The 16741-nt window shown below is 60.2% G+C and overlaps 1 protein-coding gene across 1 annotated transcript in view; it reads right to left on the bottom strand.

Annotated features, from left to right (window-relative positions):
• Positions 1–16741, bottom strand: part of ADCY7 (adenylate cyclase 7) — a 43768-nt gene that overhangs the window by 19875 nt on the left and 7152 nt on the right. The window contains exons 2-7 of the mRNA XM_025044593.1: positions 5921–6275; positions 4472–4675; positions 3193–3354; positions 2308–2453; positions 1845–1997; positions 750–861 (exon numbers count right to left, since the gene is read on the bottom strand). Coding sequence (XP_024900361.1) covers positions 750–861; positions 1845–1997; positions 2308–2453; positions 3193–3354; positions 4472–4675; positions 5921–6091 — 948 coding nt within the window. The 5' untranslated portion in view covers positions 6092–6275. The remainder of the gene's footprint in view (positions 1–749; positions 862–1844; positions 1998–2307; positions 2454–3192; positions 3355–4471; positions 4676–5920; positions 6276–16741) is intronic.

Here is a 16741-nt window from a genome sequence, read left to right as displayed (position 1 = left end):
CCTCCTGCCGGGTGCCTCACTGGAAGACACCACCGACCGTGAGACCCCTGCTCAGCCCGTCTGCTGACTGCTGCCCTGGACATTCTCCCTGGCCAGTGCCCTCCCCGGCTTGGCACCTGCTATGCTCCCCAGGATCCTGGGTCAGGTGCACGCCCCACCTCAGCCCTCGAGTCCTTACATGACTGACCCTGTGACCCTGTCCCCTCCACACTGAGCCGCTGTCACTCCACAGACACAAGGAGCTTGCTTTCTACTCCAGGCTCCTGCGCAGGCTGTTCCCTCTGCCCGGCACGCAGTTCCCTTCCCTCATCAAACTTTAACGTACACACCATTTACCCAGGAAGTTGTCAAAAGGTGCATTCTTGGGGGGGCTTGGCATGCCACAGTCCTTCCTAGCCCCCCGTGTGGCCAAGGCTGCTGGCCTTGAGCAGTGAGGACGGAGCCATCTCTTCCTCCGGGAACCCTTCCAGAGCCGGCTCCGAGCTCCTGAGACCCTGGTGTGTCCTACCAAGTCTCCCTTCCAGCCTCGCACTCGAGGGGACAGAGTCCTAGGAGCCTCGACCACCACCCGACCTCCACTCCTGCCCCGGGGACTTCGGAAATGGTTGCCGACTCAAGGCGAAAATTCAGCCGAGATGGCCTCACCGTGGCCATCTCGGTACAGCGCCGGGCCAAGGACAGCCACCGCCCGGGGGATGCAGTGGGAGGCGACGCGGCTGCGTCGGCGGAGGGGTGGGCAGCTCGCTCACCTTCGCGATCTGGTCGAACTTGCCGAAGAGCTCATTCAGCATCACCACCAGCTCTTTGGGGGAACAGTCGCTGGCCAGCCGCGTGAAGCCCACGATGTCCGCGTAGAGGATGCTGGGGGCGGTCAGGGGGCAGCGGGAGAGTCAGAGCCAGCTCGCTAAAAGCGGGGGCTGCGGGAGCACGGGGAGCATCCGGAGCCCCAGTCGCTCCTGCTACCTCAGCCTCCACAGGGATGGACGAGAACAGCATCCCAGCCACAGAGACGAAGTGCAGTTCCAGAGGCTTCGCGTTAAAGCGAACCCCAGAGCACGAGGGGCCTTCAGACCCCAGACCCATCGCTGTGGACAACCACGAGCCCTGGCCCTTCAGAACTTTTCTTCTTATGTCTGGGTTTGCAGCTTTGCACAGACTTCAGGACTAGATTCTCTGGCGAGACGCGACTCCACGCTCCCTCGAGCCAAGAGGCACAGCCGCCCTCACACACGCCCAGCCCTCCCTCTGCCCCGTGGGACTCCCATTCCACAGGTGAGCAAAGCGAGGCTCGGCAGCTCAGGCAGCCTGGGAAGCCAGAGCTGCAGCCTGCACCAGATCTCCCGGCTGCAAGGCTGCGAGTTCCGGACCGTCCACAGCCCAGACAGAGGCAGCAGGGCCGGCCGCGGACGTGATGCTCGGCCTCCAGGCAGAGGACCAGGTGGAGCTCACTCGAGCTGGTGCGAGCAGGTAAGATTCCACGGCCCTTCCAATCAGCCGAAGACAAGTGCCGAGACCAGCGATCACCAAGCCCTGGGGGCCTTCGCCTCCTTCGGGGGCCTCTGCCCCTGTGGGAATCATCTGAAAGGCCCCCTTCCTTCCCAACAGCCATGTCTGTGCACTTTAAGACTGTAGGGGGCTTCTGGATCTCCTCCAACACCTCCCTGATTGATCTCACCCTCTGGGGAAACAGATGGGAGACGGGCCCAGCGAGGAGCCTGGATTTCCCTCTCGCCGACCCCTGCATGGGCTGCGGACTGGGGCTGGGCCTCCAGACTGGAGGGCAGGGGGGCTGCCTGCCCAGGCCCCCCAGGAGACGCCACGCGCAGGCCCGGCCACCCGCCCACCTGACGTTCTGGTGCCGCTTGACGTAGAGGCTGTGGAAGTTGTTGTCGGGCACGGAGTGGCGGTCCCCACGCTCCTTGAGCCGCTCGATGATGGTCAGCTTCATGCCCATGGAGATGTGGGCCGGCAGCACCGACAGCAAGGAAGCCACATTCCTCGCGGGGACAGGCAGGGTGGCAGCGGGGACAGGCAGGGCGGCGTCGGGCCCAGGCTTGGCCGACCCGGCCTGTTTTCTCTGCCCTCCTTCCTGCTCTGCCGGCCACCACCTCAGCCCAGCACACACCCTCCCGTGTCCCCAGCAGCCCCCTGGGGTGAGGCCTGCATGGGTGCCCGGCCATGCACCCCGAGCACACGCTGCTCAACGAGAGTCTGACGTCCACAGAGAAAGGATGCGGAGCGGGGGGCCTGGGGGACGGCTGGGCAGGGCTGGGCTGTGGCCCCGGCGGAGGCGGACTCCCCACCTGCTGGCGCTTCTCGATGCGCAGCTTGCGGCGGATCTGGATGCACTTCACGGTGTAGGTGAAGAGGTCGTGGGAGGCGTCCTGCATCTGGTGCTTGTGGAAGGCGCCCGTGAGGTTCCCGCACAGGAAGATGACAGCGTTGGCCAGCAGCTGAGGGGGTGCGGAGCAGGCTCAGCGCTGATGGCTGGTGGTGTCCCCCCTGCCCATTTCCTGACCTCCAACCCATGCAGGCTGCACCCTCCCTGGGGCCAGTAGGGAAACTGAGGCCCGGGCAGGAGCCGGCCGCCTAGAGAGTTGCTGTGACCGCAGAGCCAGGACTCAATGGCATTGCCTGGTGCCAAGGGCTCGGACCCCAAAGACCAGGGAAGCCAGCCATTTCTGGGGAGGCAGCCGTGCAGCACCCCACAAAGCCCAGAGTCCTAGGGGGGCACCAGTGACAGTCACAAAAAGCACAGTGTTTCCCTGGCTGCCCAGAGCTCCGGCCTCCGTCTCCTGGAGCAGGTCCCAGGCCCAGACAGGAGGAAAGCACGTGCAGGTCACCACTAAGAATAAACTTCGCTCGCTCAACAGAAAGACACCAGACCGGGTCATGCCCCCAGCCTTGTGAGGACGGGGCTCTATGGGCGAAACCTCGGGGTGAAGGAAGGGGGCCCGAGGGCCAGGGCTCGAGTGAGGGGCTGGGCCTCTGGGGCACCAAAGGCCAGGAACACAAAGGCCGCCAGCTGCCCGCCCGGGGGGTCTGGCTTCACGGGAAAGCCTGTCCGTGGGGCCATCCATCTGCACACACAGCTCCGAGGCCTCGGAATGAACTCAGCCCCACAGGCCTGGCTGCCCTCAGCCAAACCACACCCCCACCCGGAGGCCTCGGCCACCGTCCTGCGCCCCTCACCTGCAGCCCCACCCGGGTGCTGGGCTTCGAGAAGACGCCCATCAGGGTGCCCAGCACCAGCAGGTGGGAGGTGCTGGAGACGATGCCGGCCGCCACGGCCCCCTGCATGCTGAAGGGCAGGAGCGTGTACACCACGAAGACGACGAACAGGAAGAAGGGCACCTGGGGGCAGAACGCGACGGGGTTCGGGGTTCGGGGCTCAGGGCTGGGCCCCGCCACCCCGCCCAGCACATGGCTCCAGGCTGAGCTGGCATCAGGCCCGCAGCCTCTCATCTCCTGGGGGCTGCCAAACCCTGAATCCGGAGACCCTGCAGCCAGTCCCGGCCCCCCGGTGCCCTCAGGAAGCCCCCTCCCCCACACCCCTGTGTGGCAAGATCTGGCAATGGACACACAACGGAATAGGAAAAGGTCAAAGTCTGCTTCTGGGTGAGACCCAGCCAGCTGTCCCATCATTTCCTTCCAGCCGACTTAGGAGCTGGGGTCAAGGTCAAGCCTTCCCAGGCCCCCCGGGCACGGCCCAGGGAGCCCCCACGGCTGCCGCCGTGCCCGGCTCTCACCCACAGGTATGGAAAGTACCAGAAGGGTGGGGCAGGGCCCGCTCACCTGCCGCAGCCTCACCTGCCACCCGCTCAGAGCTGGCCCTGCGCTCCCCAAGCCCCGCACCTGCCCCTTCGGGAACAGCGCCCCACCCCGAGCTTCCATGAGCCTCACCCCACCCCAGCCCCGGAACGTCAGAAGACCCAGGCCCACCAGTCAGAGGGTGCCACAGCCTGGCAAGAGTGACCCCCCAGGGCTGGGCCCGTGACCCAGGCCAGGCCGATATGACTCAGGCTGGTTGAGAAAGAAAGAGTTCTCCCTTTTAGCTGTCGGGGGGAGGGGGTAGGCTGGTGGGGGGCACTGGGGCCATGTCCACCCTGACGTGGGGACGGCCTGCCGGAAGTGAAAGAGGAAGGCAGAGCTGAGAGCCATCGGGAAGTGACCACCCACTGGCGCCCCAGGACAGACCCCCAGCCTTTCCTGGCACATGGGTCAGTTCACGCCTTTCTGCCTGTCTGAGCTGGAGACGTGAGGGCCACCCAGAAACACCACCGCCAGACATCCCAAAGAACCAACGGGACAAGAGCAGCCTGGGGCCATCCTAAGTCGCAGACCCACGGCCACGGGAGTGGGAAGGAGCCGTGCCCCACACACCAAATGCAAGCCCCGTCTCCAGGGGCCTGAGGCCCAGAGAGGGCATGGCCAGCTGGCACCATCCGGCCCCCCGGGACGCCAGGGTTACCTGCTCCCACCCGCAGGCCGCGTTCGTCCATGAGTCGAACACCAGCACATAGCCCAGCGTCACAAGGCAGGCCCAGGTGAGCAGTGCCGAGGCCCAGAGCCACCGCCGGACAAGGCACTCGATGTACACCAGCACGTAGAGAGCCACGAACACGATGAGCGTCAAGAACGCCGTCCCCAACACAGCCTTGTGTCTGGAGGGATCCTGGGCGGAGGAAACATATCCAGAAATGCCAGCGGCTTTCCTCGGGGGGTTGCCACCCCCTCCAGGAAGCCTGCCAGGTTAGCCTGTCCAGCCCGCCCTGAGCAGTGAGCTGAGGCCTCCCCGTGCTCCCCTTCTTACCTTCAGGCTGGCTGTGTGCTACCGTCTCTGCTGGGGCTGCCTGCACCAACCCCTCTTCCCGGTCCCCTCCAGAACCCTAAGCATCCTTCACAGCCCAGCCCTGCCATGCTCTCGCTCCCCACCTGGCCCCCCTCGGGCCAGCCCGGGCTCCCGGGGTGCTCAGTGCACCCCAGCAGGGTCCAGTACAGATGCAGGAGAGCAAAGCTGTGGAAAGTTTCCTGCAGGAGAGGCCACTGCTCCCGACTCAGAGAACGGAGGTTCATGGGAACGGTGAGCAAAGGTGACCCTGATGGGGAAAGCTGGAGCCGAGGTGCAGGGGGGTGACCCCAGGGGCTTGCAGGAAAGGCGGCTCGCAGCCGGGACAGCACCTAGTGTCCCCCGGCGGCCCCCTAACCTGCATGAGCAGAGAGGTCGATCTGGGGGCCCGCACACAGCAGGTACTCAGTAACTGTTTGCTGAATGCCAAAACAAACGTCCTGAGGTTTGTGTCCACAGAGACAAGGCAGCACTGGCCCAGCACCCGCTGCATCCCAGCCACTTCGCAGCATCACCTGTCGACACCCTGAGGCTTTCTGTACCATACAGGAGCCACTAGCCACACGTGGTTAGTCGAAACTAAATGTGCATTAACTGAAATTAAAAACCAGTTCCTCAGCCGTACTAGCCACATCTCAAGTGCTCAACAGCCACACGTAGTGGCTACGGCCAGGCAAGGCCAGGTCAGAGATGACGTCGGCGGTGTCTGCCTGGAGAGCTGTACTGACGAGGGTGCTGAGGCCACAGCCAGGCTCCCAAGGATCCATGACGCCTGCCATGGCACCGGCAGGCTGGGCAGCGAAACGTGGGCCACGGCCCGCCACGGCCTTCCACAGAATCAAAGGTGCTTGTGGAGGAAAGCGAGGGTGGCCATGTTCATGTAATATCTAAAACCACCCGGCCTTCAAAATCAAACTGAAATTAAAAACCTGTCTTCCACCAGCGTAGCGCTTTTCAGACGTGGAAACTCAGGCTCAGGGAAGATACCGACTCGCCAACAAACACCTCGCAAGTACCAGGCGTCAGCGCTGAGACCCGGACCCCAGAGAAGCCCGTGCTGCCCTCACTCACCCCGGAGCCGAAGGCGAGGACGACGAGGGCCGTGCAGGCGGCCACGGCCACCAGCAGGAGCGTGAGCAGCAGCGGCCCATGCTGGCTGGTGAGGCGATACTTCTCGTAGAGCACGTCGTGGTCCGGGCCCGCCTCGCCCTCGTTGAGGAAGTAGCGTCCCTTGGCCGGCATGCTCCAGCCTTGGCACGGCCGCCCGGCAGTCCACTCAGGAGACCCCGCGGCTCGGGGAGCATCTGACCGCCGACGCCCTCCCCGCCGGGCCTAGGCCCGCTCCACGGCCAGGCCCGGTCACCGCGGTGCCGGCACCTTCCTCCGAGTCCAGGCTGGGCTGACCAGACGCCCGCGCTCCTCAGCTCTGCAGAGACACAAAGCAGGCCCAGATCTGACGTGGGCAGGCTGAGTCGGGGGACGGCTGGCATCGGGGGACAGTGGGGCCGGGCCACACAGCCCCGGGTCTGACTTATCAGCCTTAACCCGAACTTCGCTTCTGGGTCCCGAGGTCACAAAGCTGGTCCCCCGTGTTTCCCGGAACCGCACCGTCAGGTACAGTGGCCACCAGCCACCTGCGGCTCTTTAAAATGACATTTAAGTTGATTAAAATGAAATTAAAAGTCCAGCTCCTCTGTCACATTTCGAGTGCTTGACAGCCACACACGGCTAGTGGCTATGATACTAGGCATCCAGAAACTTCTACCGGACAGCACTGCTCCAGAGCTTTAACTGCACGGCTGACGCACGCAGGTCTCTGAGCCGCCTCGAGGAATTCGTGTGCGGCGTGAGGCAGGGATCGAGGGTCACCTCCTTTCTCTGGGTGACTGACGCTCTCGTTAGCCCAGCAGTGGTTACTAAAACGACCACCCTTTCAAGAATTTCAGTGGCGCCACCTTTGTCATGAGCTGGGCTTGCTTCCGTTCCCATGTGTAAGGAGCACACTCAGTGAGGGCTTTTCGGTGAGTCTTGTGTTTCAGACCCCCACGCACGCTTCAGTCGGGGGACCCCCCACCCCGGCATCGTGTTAAGCTTCCACATGAGACTGCCTTCTTTCAGAAAGGCCTGCTGACAAGGATTTAAGACGTTTGCAAGCCGCCCTTCACGGAAAAGGGACCTGAACCTCGGAGAGAAAACACAGTGGACCCTTCACGACAAATGTGGGAGAAGACCCCAGGCTTCCGATGCTCAGCCCGGGTGGGCCCCCCTTGTTCCCCAGCACCCTTCGTTCGCTCACCCCCTTATTCCCAAACGGCTTGTTAATCACACCTATGGCACGCCAGGCCCACTGCGCCTCCTGTGTGCCAGGCTGGCGCTCTCCCCCTGGGGCTCCCAGTCCCCAGAGAGAGAAAGCTCCCCCAAACTGTGCAATCCCTGGACACAGCCACTAGGGCTCGGGGACAGCTGCCATATTCCCAGCAGGAACCTGGTATCAAGGGACCAGCCCTGGACCAGGAGGAGTCCAGTTCCTGGTGTCCTCCGGGCCTGCCTCGGGGACTAGAACCGGGGCTGAGCAGGTGGCAGAGGACAGGGAGGCAGTAAGACGGGGGAGGGTCCGGGCAGTCACAAAGGGCACCGAAGGCCACGGCAGGCGCTGGGAAGGAAAGGCATCCGCAGCTCCCGAAGGCAGAGGAGCCGGGCTGAGCTCCTGAGGGAAGACCCAGCGATCACCTGTGGCCGTGACAGCCAGGAGCCACCTCGGATCCAGGGGCCACCTCAGCCACTATTTTCTCCAAGAGCTCCTGCCCTACAAACCCCAGAATCAAAATGGAAAAACCACACATTTGGGGGTGCAGGGGGCCTGTTTGCCAGGGGACCTGCCTCCTCCTCGCCCTCCAGGTCGGGCAGGTATCCACAAACCTTGGTACCTGTTTAACCTGGGCGACCCTGCGGGCCTCAGGCTGCCAAAGTGCTTAGACAAGCTGCAGATCTGATTGCTACGTGAAACACCAATTTTTAAATGCTGGCAGCTAATTTAAAAATGTGAGTGGTACAGTCCATGAGTTTATAACCTCTAAAGTAACTGGTCTTTATTGCAGAAGAGGCATTTTTCAAGTACTAATCATATATGCCCAGCCCTGTGCTGAAGGGTTTGTAAAACAAGATAAAGTCCCTGCCCTGAGAACCCCCCAATCCAGGACACCCCTAAAACCGCCGTTGCAGTCATGACAGGAGTGGCACGGTCACTTGAGGGGCCTGCACACGTCCACTGTCTGTCATCTTCATGACCTGTCAAGGCCAAGGCGTCGCAGCCATTTCACAGGTGCCAGACTGAGCCCAGAGAGGTGGGGTGGCTTGCCAGAGACTGCACAGCTGGAGCCGGCTGGCAGAAGGGCCGGAACTTAAACCCCAGTCTGCTAGCTGCCCAGCCAGCTCTCCCCGGCCCTGCCCAGCCTCGCTGTCCTGCTGAGGCTCCCGGACCGAGCTCCTCCCAGCAGCAGGCGAACTGTCTGCCTCAAGTACACACAACACTGCCCGTCCCTCTGGCCCGGTGCCAAAGCTGGTGCACCCAGGGACAGCCAGGCTGGGAAACCGCAAACACCAAGGGGCCCAGCAGCTGCTCCATCCCCGAGGCAAACACACACACACACACACACACACACACACACACACTCACTCACTCACTCACTCACTCACTCACTCACTCTCACTCACCCCCAGAGCAACCTGCCCTTCCAGGCGCACAAGGCCCGGCTGGGCCAGGCACGCAGAGATACACCAGTCGCGGTCCGTGGGAACCCAAGCCTGGTAAACACTCCTCCCAGAGACCTAATTAGGCCACTTCCCGGGCAACGGCAGGAGGGAGACAATGCAAAGCACTGGGCACAGTCACTTGGGCCCACACCACGGACCCGGCCAGCTCCCGGGACACGCGGAGCATTGCAAGGCAGGGCTGGAGGAAAGCATTTATCGCCCCCAGAGAGATGGCCTGGGACCCCCCTCCCCCAAGCACAGACACCTTCGCAGGCCAGCTCTTCTCCAGGGGCAAGCCCCACAATGAGACCCACAGGCCTCCCTCTGCCAGGGAAGGTCTCAAGTCCCCCCCGCCCCCCCATTCAATCGCCAGTCGCTGCAGGTCACTGACCCAGCTGGCAGCAGAGGGGGCCTCTCTGAAGCCCTGGATGAAGGAACCCCTTTGCCACGTCTCCCACAAAGGACCCTGTGGCCTCGGCTTGCACACCTCGGTGACGGGGGCCTCGTCGCCTCTCAGGGCGGTCCCCTCCGCCACCAGCTGTCATTCCTGCCTCAGTCCCCTCCAAGCCCCCTGCCCCCCTGCCCCTCCTGCGCCCCCACCCCCTTCATCCCGACTGAAGTCCGGAGACACCAGGGGCAGGTGGGCCCTGGGGAGAGTCGAGGCCTCTTTGCTGGGAGGGGCTACAGTCCCAGGGTCCCCCACTGCCATTGGCATCTCATGACTCGGGGGCGCAGGGCGGGAAGCAGCTCTGTTTTAGAGAGGAGGGGTGCCCCCAAGCATCTGGTTGGGAAGGGTCTCTCCTGCCCGTGCCGGGCACTGTCTTCTCCCCACTCTCCGTCACCCTCCATCCCTGGTTCGAGGGCCACATGACCTAGGTCTGGCTCACATGCAGTCTCTCCCACGCCCCAGTGACCGGTTTAAGGATGGACATGTGACCAAAATCACCGCCATGAGAATCCTCTCCAGGACTTCTGCTGACCCATGGGCAAGGGGTACTCTTCGCTGGTGGCCTTGAGCTGCTGGCAGTCACCTGAGCCACCACGAGGAGACAGCCCACCTGAGGATGATGCCAGTATGCAGAACTGGAGAGCGAAAGAGGCCTGGAAACACCCCCCGAGCCCCTTGATCCAGCTCTGCCTGAAGCTCAAACCACCTCAAGGTATTTGAATCGCACGGGACAAGCAGAGCCCCTTTCAGCTGAAGCCACTTGGCGCTTCGAGGTCCATGCTGGGCCTCGATCCAGGAAGCCCTCACGGCCCCTCGATGGGTCCAGAGTCAGGGGTGAGGGTCCCATGTAGGTCAGAGGTGAGAGTGGCCCCTGCAGGTATGGCCAGTCCTAAGACTTCCTCTGGAAGGCGGCTGGGCCAGGAAGCGGCCCAGCTCCCACGACTCTGTCGCTGTGTCCCAAACTCCACGGCTCTGGCCCGGCCAGGCTGGGGACGACCTGAAGCAACAGGAGGCCCAGGGATGCAGGGGGCTAGGGGCAGGGATCCCCACACCCTCTCTCAAGCCTCCACAGACTCCTTGCAGGGGGAGGAGTCAGGGACCTCAGGGTACACTTAGGTAGAAGTAGGTACCAGGGGCAACAACCTCCTCCCACTCCCCCCAAGAGATCCTGTGGGCTCTGAGCCCCCCACAGCCCCAGGGCCTGTGAAAGAGCCAGTGAAAGTTGCCATAAACAAACTCTATTGAGCACTCACTGCACACCAGGTGCTGTGGGTTCTTTAAATCCACACACCTGCCCATAGGTGAGTATAGCTACCGCTTCCGGTGCACGGACGCACTAAGGCACAGAGAGGTTCCGCCATTTCCCTGAGGTCACACAGCTCGTGACAGAGCAGTGGGATGTGACACAGGCCTTGCTGTCCCATCACCCTCAGCGCTGACAGCCACAGAGCCCATAACATCTCAAAGGTCAACCCCTTCCTGCCCTTCCCCCTGAGAAACCAGGACAGAGGGCGGGGGGGTCAGGGACAAAGTGGACCCCATCGAGGTCCCTCCCTCTGCCCTGCAGGGGCGAGGCCAGGCAGGCTTCTCTCACCAGCAGGATCTAGGAAGCCCTCTGAGCAGCCCCCAAGCACCGTCTGCTCCCTCCCCTACAAATGAGGCAGGACTGTCTGGGGTCTCACGGATATGACCAACGGGGTTCAGCTTGCTGAACCCCGGCTGGAAATCGGGGCCGCGACTTCACATTATGACAGTAGGTCTGGGCCTTCGGGGCCCCTCAGAAGCCCTTCCCCAGCGGAACGCGCTGGTCTGCAGCACCCCAGCCCTCCCACACCCCCTGGGGAGTTCTAGCCCACCCCCAGCTCTCACAGACACAGATGGGGCACCCACTTCCTCACTGTACGGCTCTGGCAGGAACCCCAGCCTGGCTTCCTCTGGCCCAGCTCCGGCAGGCCCAGAGCTGCACAGGGCCTGGGGCCCCGGTGGCCTTAGAAAGAGGAAGTGGAGGCCTTGGGACGTGGGGCGGGCGGGCAGGCCTGAGAAGCCCTACTCAGTCCCTCCTCCAGGTCCCTGTGCCCACCAGGGCCAGCAGAGTGCCACAATTCCACAAGCACAGGCTCGCTCCCTCAACCACACCAGTGCTCTGTCACAGGCAGATTTTCCCTTTGCTGAGGGAGTCTCACATTAAGGCCACCTCTCTCTGGAGCCTCGGAGCTCTGTGAAGGACGCCCAGCGGCTGCTCTGCCCAGCACAGGCCAGGAAACCTCGTGGGGCCAAGGGAGGCCAGGCTCGCTGGCCTGCGAGCCCCCTCCCTCCCCACTCCCTCCTCTCCTGGGCACATGCCCCCCAAGCCGGGGGCGCCCCACCACACTCCTGTCAAAAGTGCCAGCCCCTGCCTCACCAAACTGCAGTAGCAGGATTTGTGTTGTGTCTGGCAGCTGGGCCCTGGCTAATGCGTGTGGCAGGCAGGGCGGGCTGGGCGGGTGGACAGACAGACGGACGGACGGACGGATGGGCAAACCAAGCGGGTAACATCCCAAGGCAGGCAGAAAGGTGGGGGAAAGCAAACTGGGGGGCTCTGCTGAGAGAGGAGAGCAGGAGAATAAAACAGACGAAGAAGAGTCTCCTGCAGAACAGGAAGCACCTGCTGCATCACACCTGTCTCCAGGTGAGCTGAGCCTGGGAGGGAGGAGGCCCAGTTCAAACCCCAGCTCCTCTGCTACTCGGCTATACTAGTGACAGAGCCACCTCCCACTCTGGGCCTCGCTTTCCTTGTCAGTAAACGGGTTCTGACACCCTAGCTGGGGGCAGAGTGAGGCACCGGTCGCCATGGCAGACAAGCCAAGTCTGCACGGACGAAAGGGCAAATGAGCCCACAGGAGAGCTCAGGGCCCCAGCTAAGGAGACACAACCAGGGGCTCCACACTGGAGACAGAAGCACGAAGGGGCAGGGCCCCCAAGGAACTGCCACTTCACCTCCCCACCCCCAGGTGACAGCCTGCAAAGCCACCAGATGGGCAAAAGCAATGGCCTGAGCAGCGCTGCTCCACCAAGTACCCCAGGGCTGACTATCCCAGCCCCCAGGGACCCATGTTCCAGTCCCAACACTGCCACCAACCTGCTATGAACCTGGACGAGTCCCCTGCCTGATCTAGGCCTCAGTTTCCCCTCTTGCGAAGGCGTAGTTATGTCAGACCTAAGGTCTGAAAAGCTGAAGGGGACAGCCTGGAGGTCACCACCTGGTCCCGGAGGGGTTGTTCCTAGTACCTGAAATTCAAGCATTTCCCTAGGCAGGCTCTCCTTCAAAATTCAAAGACCCCATTTACCCCTCACCCGCAAGGCTCCAGCTGCTAGGGCTAATAAATCCAGTTTGATATATCTATGCCGTTTCTAATGACGGTCAGTGACTGCCTGGGAAGACTTCATCCACTCATTCACCGTGAGATTCACGCATTCACTCCTTCCCCGGGCACGCACTAGCACCTCCTGTGTGCCAAGTCCCAGGCCAGGTGTCAAAAGCAAGCTGCTCTAGCACAAGCTCCTGGAAGGCACAGACCTGCCCCCAGGTGTCTGCAAGGGCTCTGCACACAGTGGGCGCTTAACTAACCAATCAGGCGCCTCTATTAGGAAGAATAGCATTTTCCCCCACTCGTCTGAAATTTCACCATTAGTGATTCATTCCTTTAAGTGTTGCCCTCACGCACTAGGCTCCCCTTCTAAGATGGAAGCACTCGTATGCCCACGTTGATCACATTTCTGAACGGTCTCCCCTCGATAAGGAAAGAACAGAAAGGGGAAGTCCAGCTGGACTTCGGGGACCTCACACGATGCTAGTCCTGCCCAGGGCTGCCGGACGGTAGGCTCCCCACGGCCCAGCCAGACTGCAGGCCTGATGGTAATAGCAAGGCACGAATGGGGGTTGGGAGGCAGGAGAAGAGACCCATTTCACAGACCCAGACAGATGTCACGGAGAGTAACCACCGCACTGGCCGGGACGAGAAGGCTGGAGGTTCAAGTCTTAACTCCTGCATTGCTGGCAGCCTGTTTAAAGAGGCCAGAAGAGGGAGAGCAAGCAGGATTCATAATTTTTACCAGGATGACTGCCAGAGAGGGCAAGAAACCCTCTCGGAAGAATTCCCATGTAATGCTGTCATGAGTAAGTCTTTTCCCACCTGACACAAAACCTAAAAGCCATAACGAAAAGACTGATAAATTCAATTACATTTTAAAACGTTTTCTACACAGTAAGAACTATCAAAAGTAAAATCAAAAGGAGAGAGATTAGGAAAATGTTTGCAACTCTTAACACAAGGAGTTCATCTCTCTCATATATAAAGAGCTCCCATAAATCAAAAAGAAAAAAGACCCAATAGAAATACGGGCTAAGGGTATGAAGAGAACATTCCCGGAAAGGTAATACGAATGACTCTTAAACATCTGGAAAGAAGCTGACCTCACCTGTAATAACAGAAACAAATCACAACTACTATGGAACCTACATAATTTTATTAACCAATGTCGCGACCCCCAATAAATTCAATTAAAATTTTTTTAAACTATAGAAAACCATTTTTACATATCTGACTGGCAAAGATCAAAGCATTTCATAAGTCTGTGTTGGCCAGGCTGGGCAATGTCGGTGCTCAGATTCACCCCTGACTGGCGTGACTCAGCACAACCCCTGGGGAAGGCAATTAAGTCTCAGCCAACAAAGTCACTCATGTACCTGCATACCTTTGACCTAGCAAATCCACTTCAAGTAATCTTTCCTACAAACACTTTCACCTGTGTGAAAAGACGTACGTAGAAAAGACGTACGTAGATTATTCACTGCGACATTGTAATAGCAAAAGACTGAAAAGAATGTGCCTGTCAGTCACGGGCTGGTGAAATAACTCATGCTACATCCTTACAATGGAATACTATGTAGCTGTCAAAAGGTGCAGCAGTGGAAACTGTCTGTCACAGGGCTTTCTGTGAAAAATCCACATGCCTGGAACGGATGGCGGAACCAAGACACGGAAAAACCAAAACTGTTGCTTTGACAGAGCGCACAAATCACTTCTTCATTTTCAGTTTGTTTCTGTTGTCATAACATAGCTTGTGTGATTTTTAAAAAGTTTTTAATAGAAAAAAAGATCTGTATACATAGTATCTGTAATTAACAAGTATACACTTAAAATTTTTTCTAAGGATAGATTTTATGTGTTCTTAAAACAAAAATGATAATAAAGAGTGTGAGGAAACTTTTGGAGTTGATGGATAGGTTTTTGGCATCGATGTGGTGATGATTACAGACTTATCTCCAAATTTATTAAGTTGTATACATTAAATATGCACAGGTTTTGTATGTCAATTGTATCTCAATAATGCGATTTTTAAATAAAGTAAAAAATAAAGACACTAACGGAAAAATTCAAAGAGCAACATAAGGCAATTGATAAAGTGACGCTCTAAATTTAATATTAATATGGAAAGACACGCTCCTAGAATGTTTGGCATATATGTGAATACATTAAAAATACATTAAAATCTTTTTAAAGAAAAAAAATATGAATCTTGAGTCCGTGATGTCTGACCCTGAGGAACCACGAAGGACTTGGAGGGGATTTAATGGGGGTGACACGGGCCGAGCACTGAGGCTGCACCCAGAACACGGCCCTTCCCTCCGCTCCACCCCCGTCAGGAGCCGCAGAGCTGGGGGTGGGCAGGGTCAAGGCGCCCTGCCTTCCACGAGGCCCTGGGGGTGGCCTGGCCTCTGGGGGTGGGGACATCGGTGCTCCAGCACCCCAGAACTGCTTTCTGGGGCCATGAGCAGCAACATGGGCTGACACTCCACGTGGTGTCCAGCGGGGCCTTGAAGGAGAGGCTGTCAAGCGACCTGACGTGAGGCGGAGGTGGGGATGTTGGTCCAAGCCACAGAGAGCTCCCTGCTGGGCGTCTGGTCCCCACCCCAAGCCCTCGAGGCCTGTCGATGGGAGAGAAAGCTCAATGCCCAGCCCTCAGGACACACTGCAACCTCTGAACCCAACAAAGAAACAGAGAAGGCAGAAACCAGCCAGGCCGGCGTCCACTGGCCATCCTCCTCCGAGAATCTCTGTGCCGGGAGCACCTGCTGGGAGCTGTGAGACAAGGCCGTCCAACCCGACTCCTCAGGGTGGGGTAGGGGTGCTCTCACTCTATTTCCAGCCAGGAGAACGGACTCTGGGATCCTGACCTACCTGTCCAAAGCCCCCTGGCCTGGAAGCAGTAGAGCCGGGATCCAAACCCAGACCTGCCCCACTCCAAGGCCCAGGCTCTTTCTTAGGCTCATGCCTGCACTGCCTGAGGTGTGCTCGGTCCAACAGCAGGGCCGGAAAAGCCATGCGCACATAGCCACACAGCCACAGTTTCTGGTCACAGGCGGTACAAGTCAACATTCTCCTCCTCCTTTAAAGATTCCCTGTGCACATGAGGAAACTAAGGCTCTGAGAAGTCCTGCAGGAAAGAAACCTGTTGATTTAAACACAGCTAACTATTGCCCAGGCTTTTTGGTTCATGGGATTCTCTTTGCACTGAATCCCCAACGAACGCCCTTTGGGAAATACGAACCTTGGAGTTTCTAAGAGTCAGTCGGAGCTTCTCCGCCAAGGTGGCTTCCTGGCAACTGTGGCCGAGAGAGGCCACTATCCACCCCTCTTCTGACAGCCTGGGGAGCTCCCCCAGGCCGGGGCCCCTACTCCCCCACATCCACTTGACCCAGGGCTGGGCTGGATGGGTGCACAGCGTGAGGACGAGCCCACATACATGCTGTGGGCCAGGGGACCAGCCCTGAGCTCGGCCTCCAGGTCGGGGTGAGGGGCAGACAGTGGGACAGCCCTGCCCTCGGTGGGGCAGGCCGTGTTCAGCTGGGGAGGCGGTCTGCCCTGCGAAAGGGCAAGCGGGAGCTCCCAACGCCGACCAGGAAAAGAGCCTCGGCTGCACTTCCTGCCTCTCACGCAGTGCAGGGAAGTGGCCCACCTGCCTCAGCCTCCCCACCTGCCACGGGTCAAGCGGTACAGGGCCGAGAGCCCTGAGCTGACTCTCAGGAGACCCAAGTCTCAGCTCTGCCCCTCACCCTCTCTGGGCCTGACTGCTCCAGGGGCAGGAAAGGCCTCCAGTGGGAGGTCGCTGCCCACTCCGACTGGCCGAGAAGGTAGCCAGAGGCCAGTGGGAAAGGCTCCCCGACCCAGAACTCAGCAAGCCATCCCCATTGCCCAGCGAGGCATCGCTGTGTGAAGCCGTTGCCTGGCCCAAAGGCTCCAATTGGGCTCCTGCTGTGCCGGCCACCCACACTGCCCAGCCCTAAGCCAAGGAGCTGAGACCCCACTTCCCTGTGGCTTCCTGAGCGAGGCCACGGGGGCATGCGAGGGACCGGGGCTGCCTGGTGAAGGCCGGCCCAGGGCCCACAAACGCCCTTCTGCCGGGGGGAAGCAGCCCCTGCCGACGAAACCCCCAAGCCTCCACCCAGCTTCCGGAGCTGCGCCAGACGGGGACTGGCAGGCCTGCCCGCCACAGCGGTCCCCGGAGCCGAGTCCCCGCCCGGCCCCTCCCACCCCTCGCTTCCACGAACTCTCGCCCTCCGAGCCAGCCTCCGGCTGGGCACGGAACTGCTGTGACACGGTCTTAGGCTGCAGCATCCCCACGTCCCCCAAACACAAGGCCCCCCCAGG

Source organism: Pteropus alecto, unplaced genomic scaffold, assembly GCF_000325575.1.
Source record: "Pteropus alecto unplaced genomic scaffold, ASM32557v1 scaffold123, whole genome shotgun sequence".
NCBI lineage: Eukaryota > Metazoa > Chordata > Mammalia > Chiroptera > Pteropodidae > Pteropus > Pteropus alecto.
The sequence above is the reverse complement of the archived record's forward strand: the minus strand, read 5'-3'. Positions and strand labels throughout refer to the sequence as shown.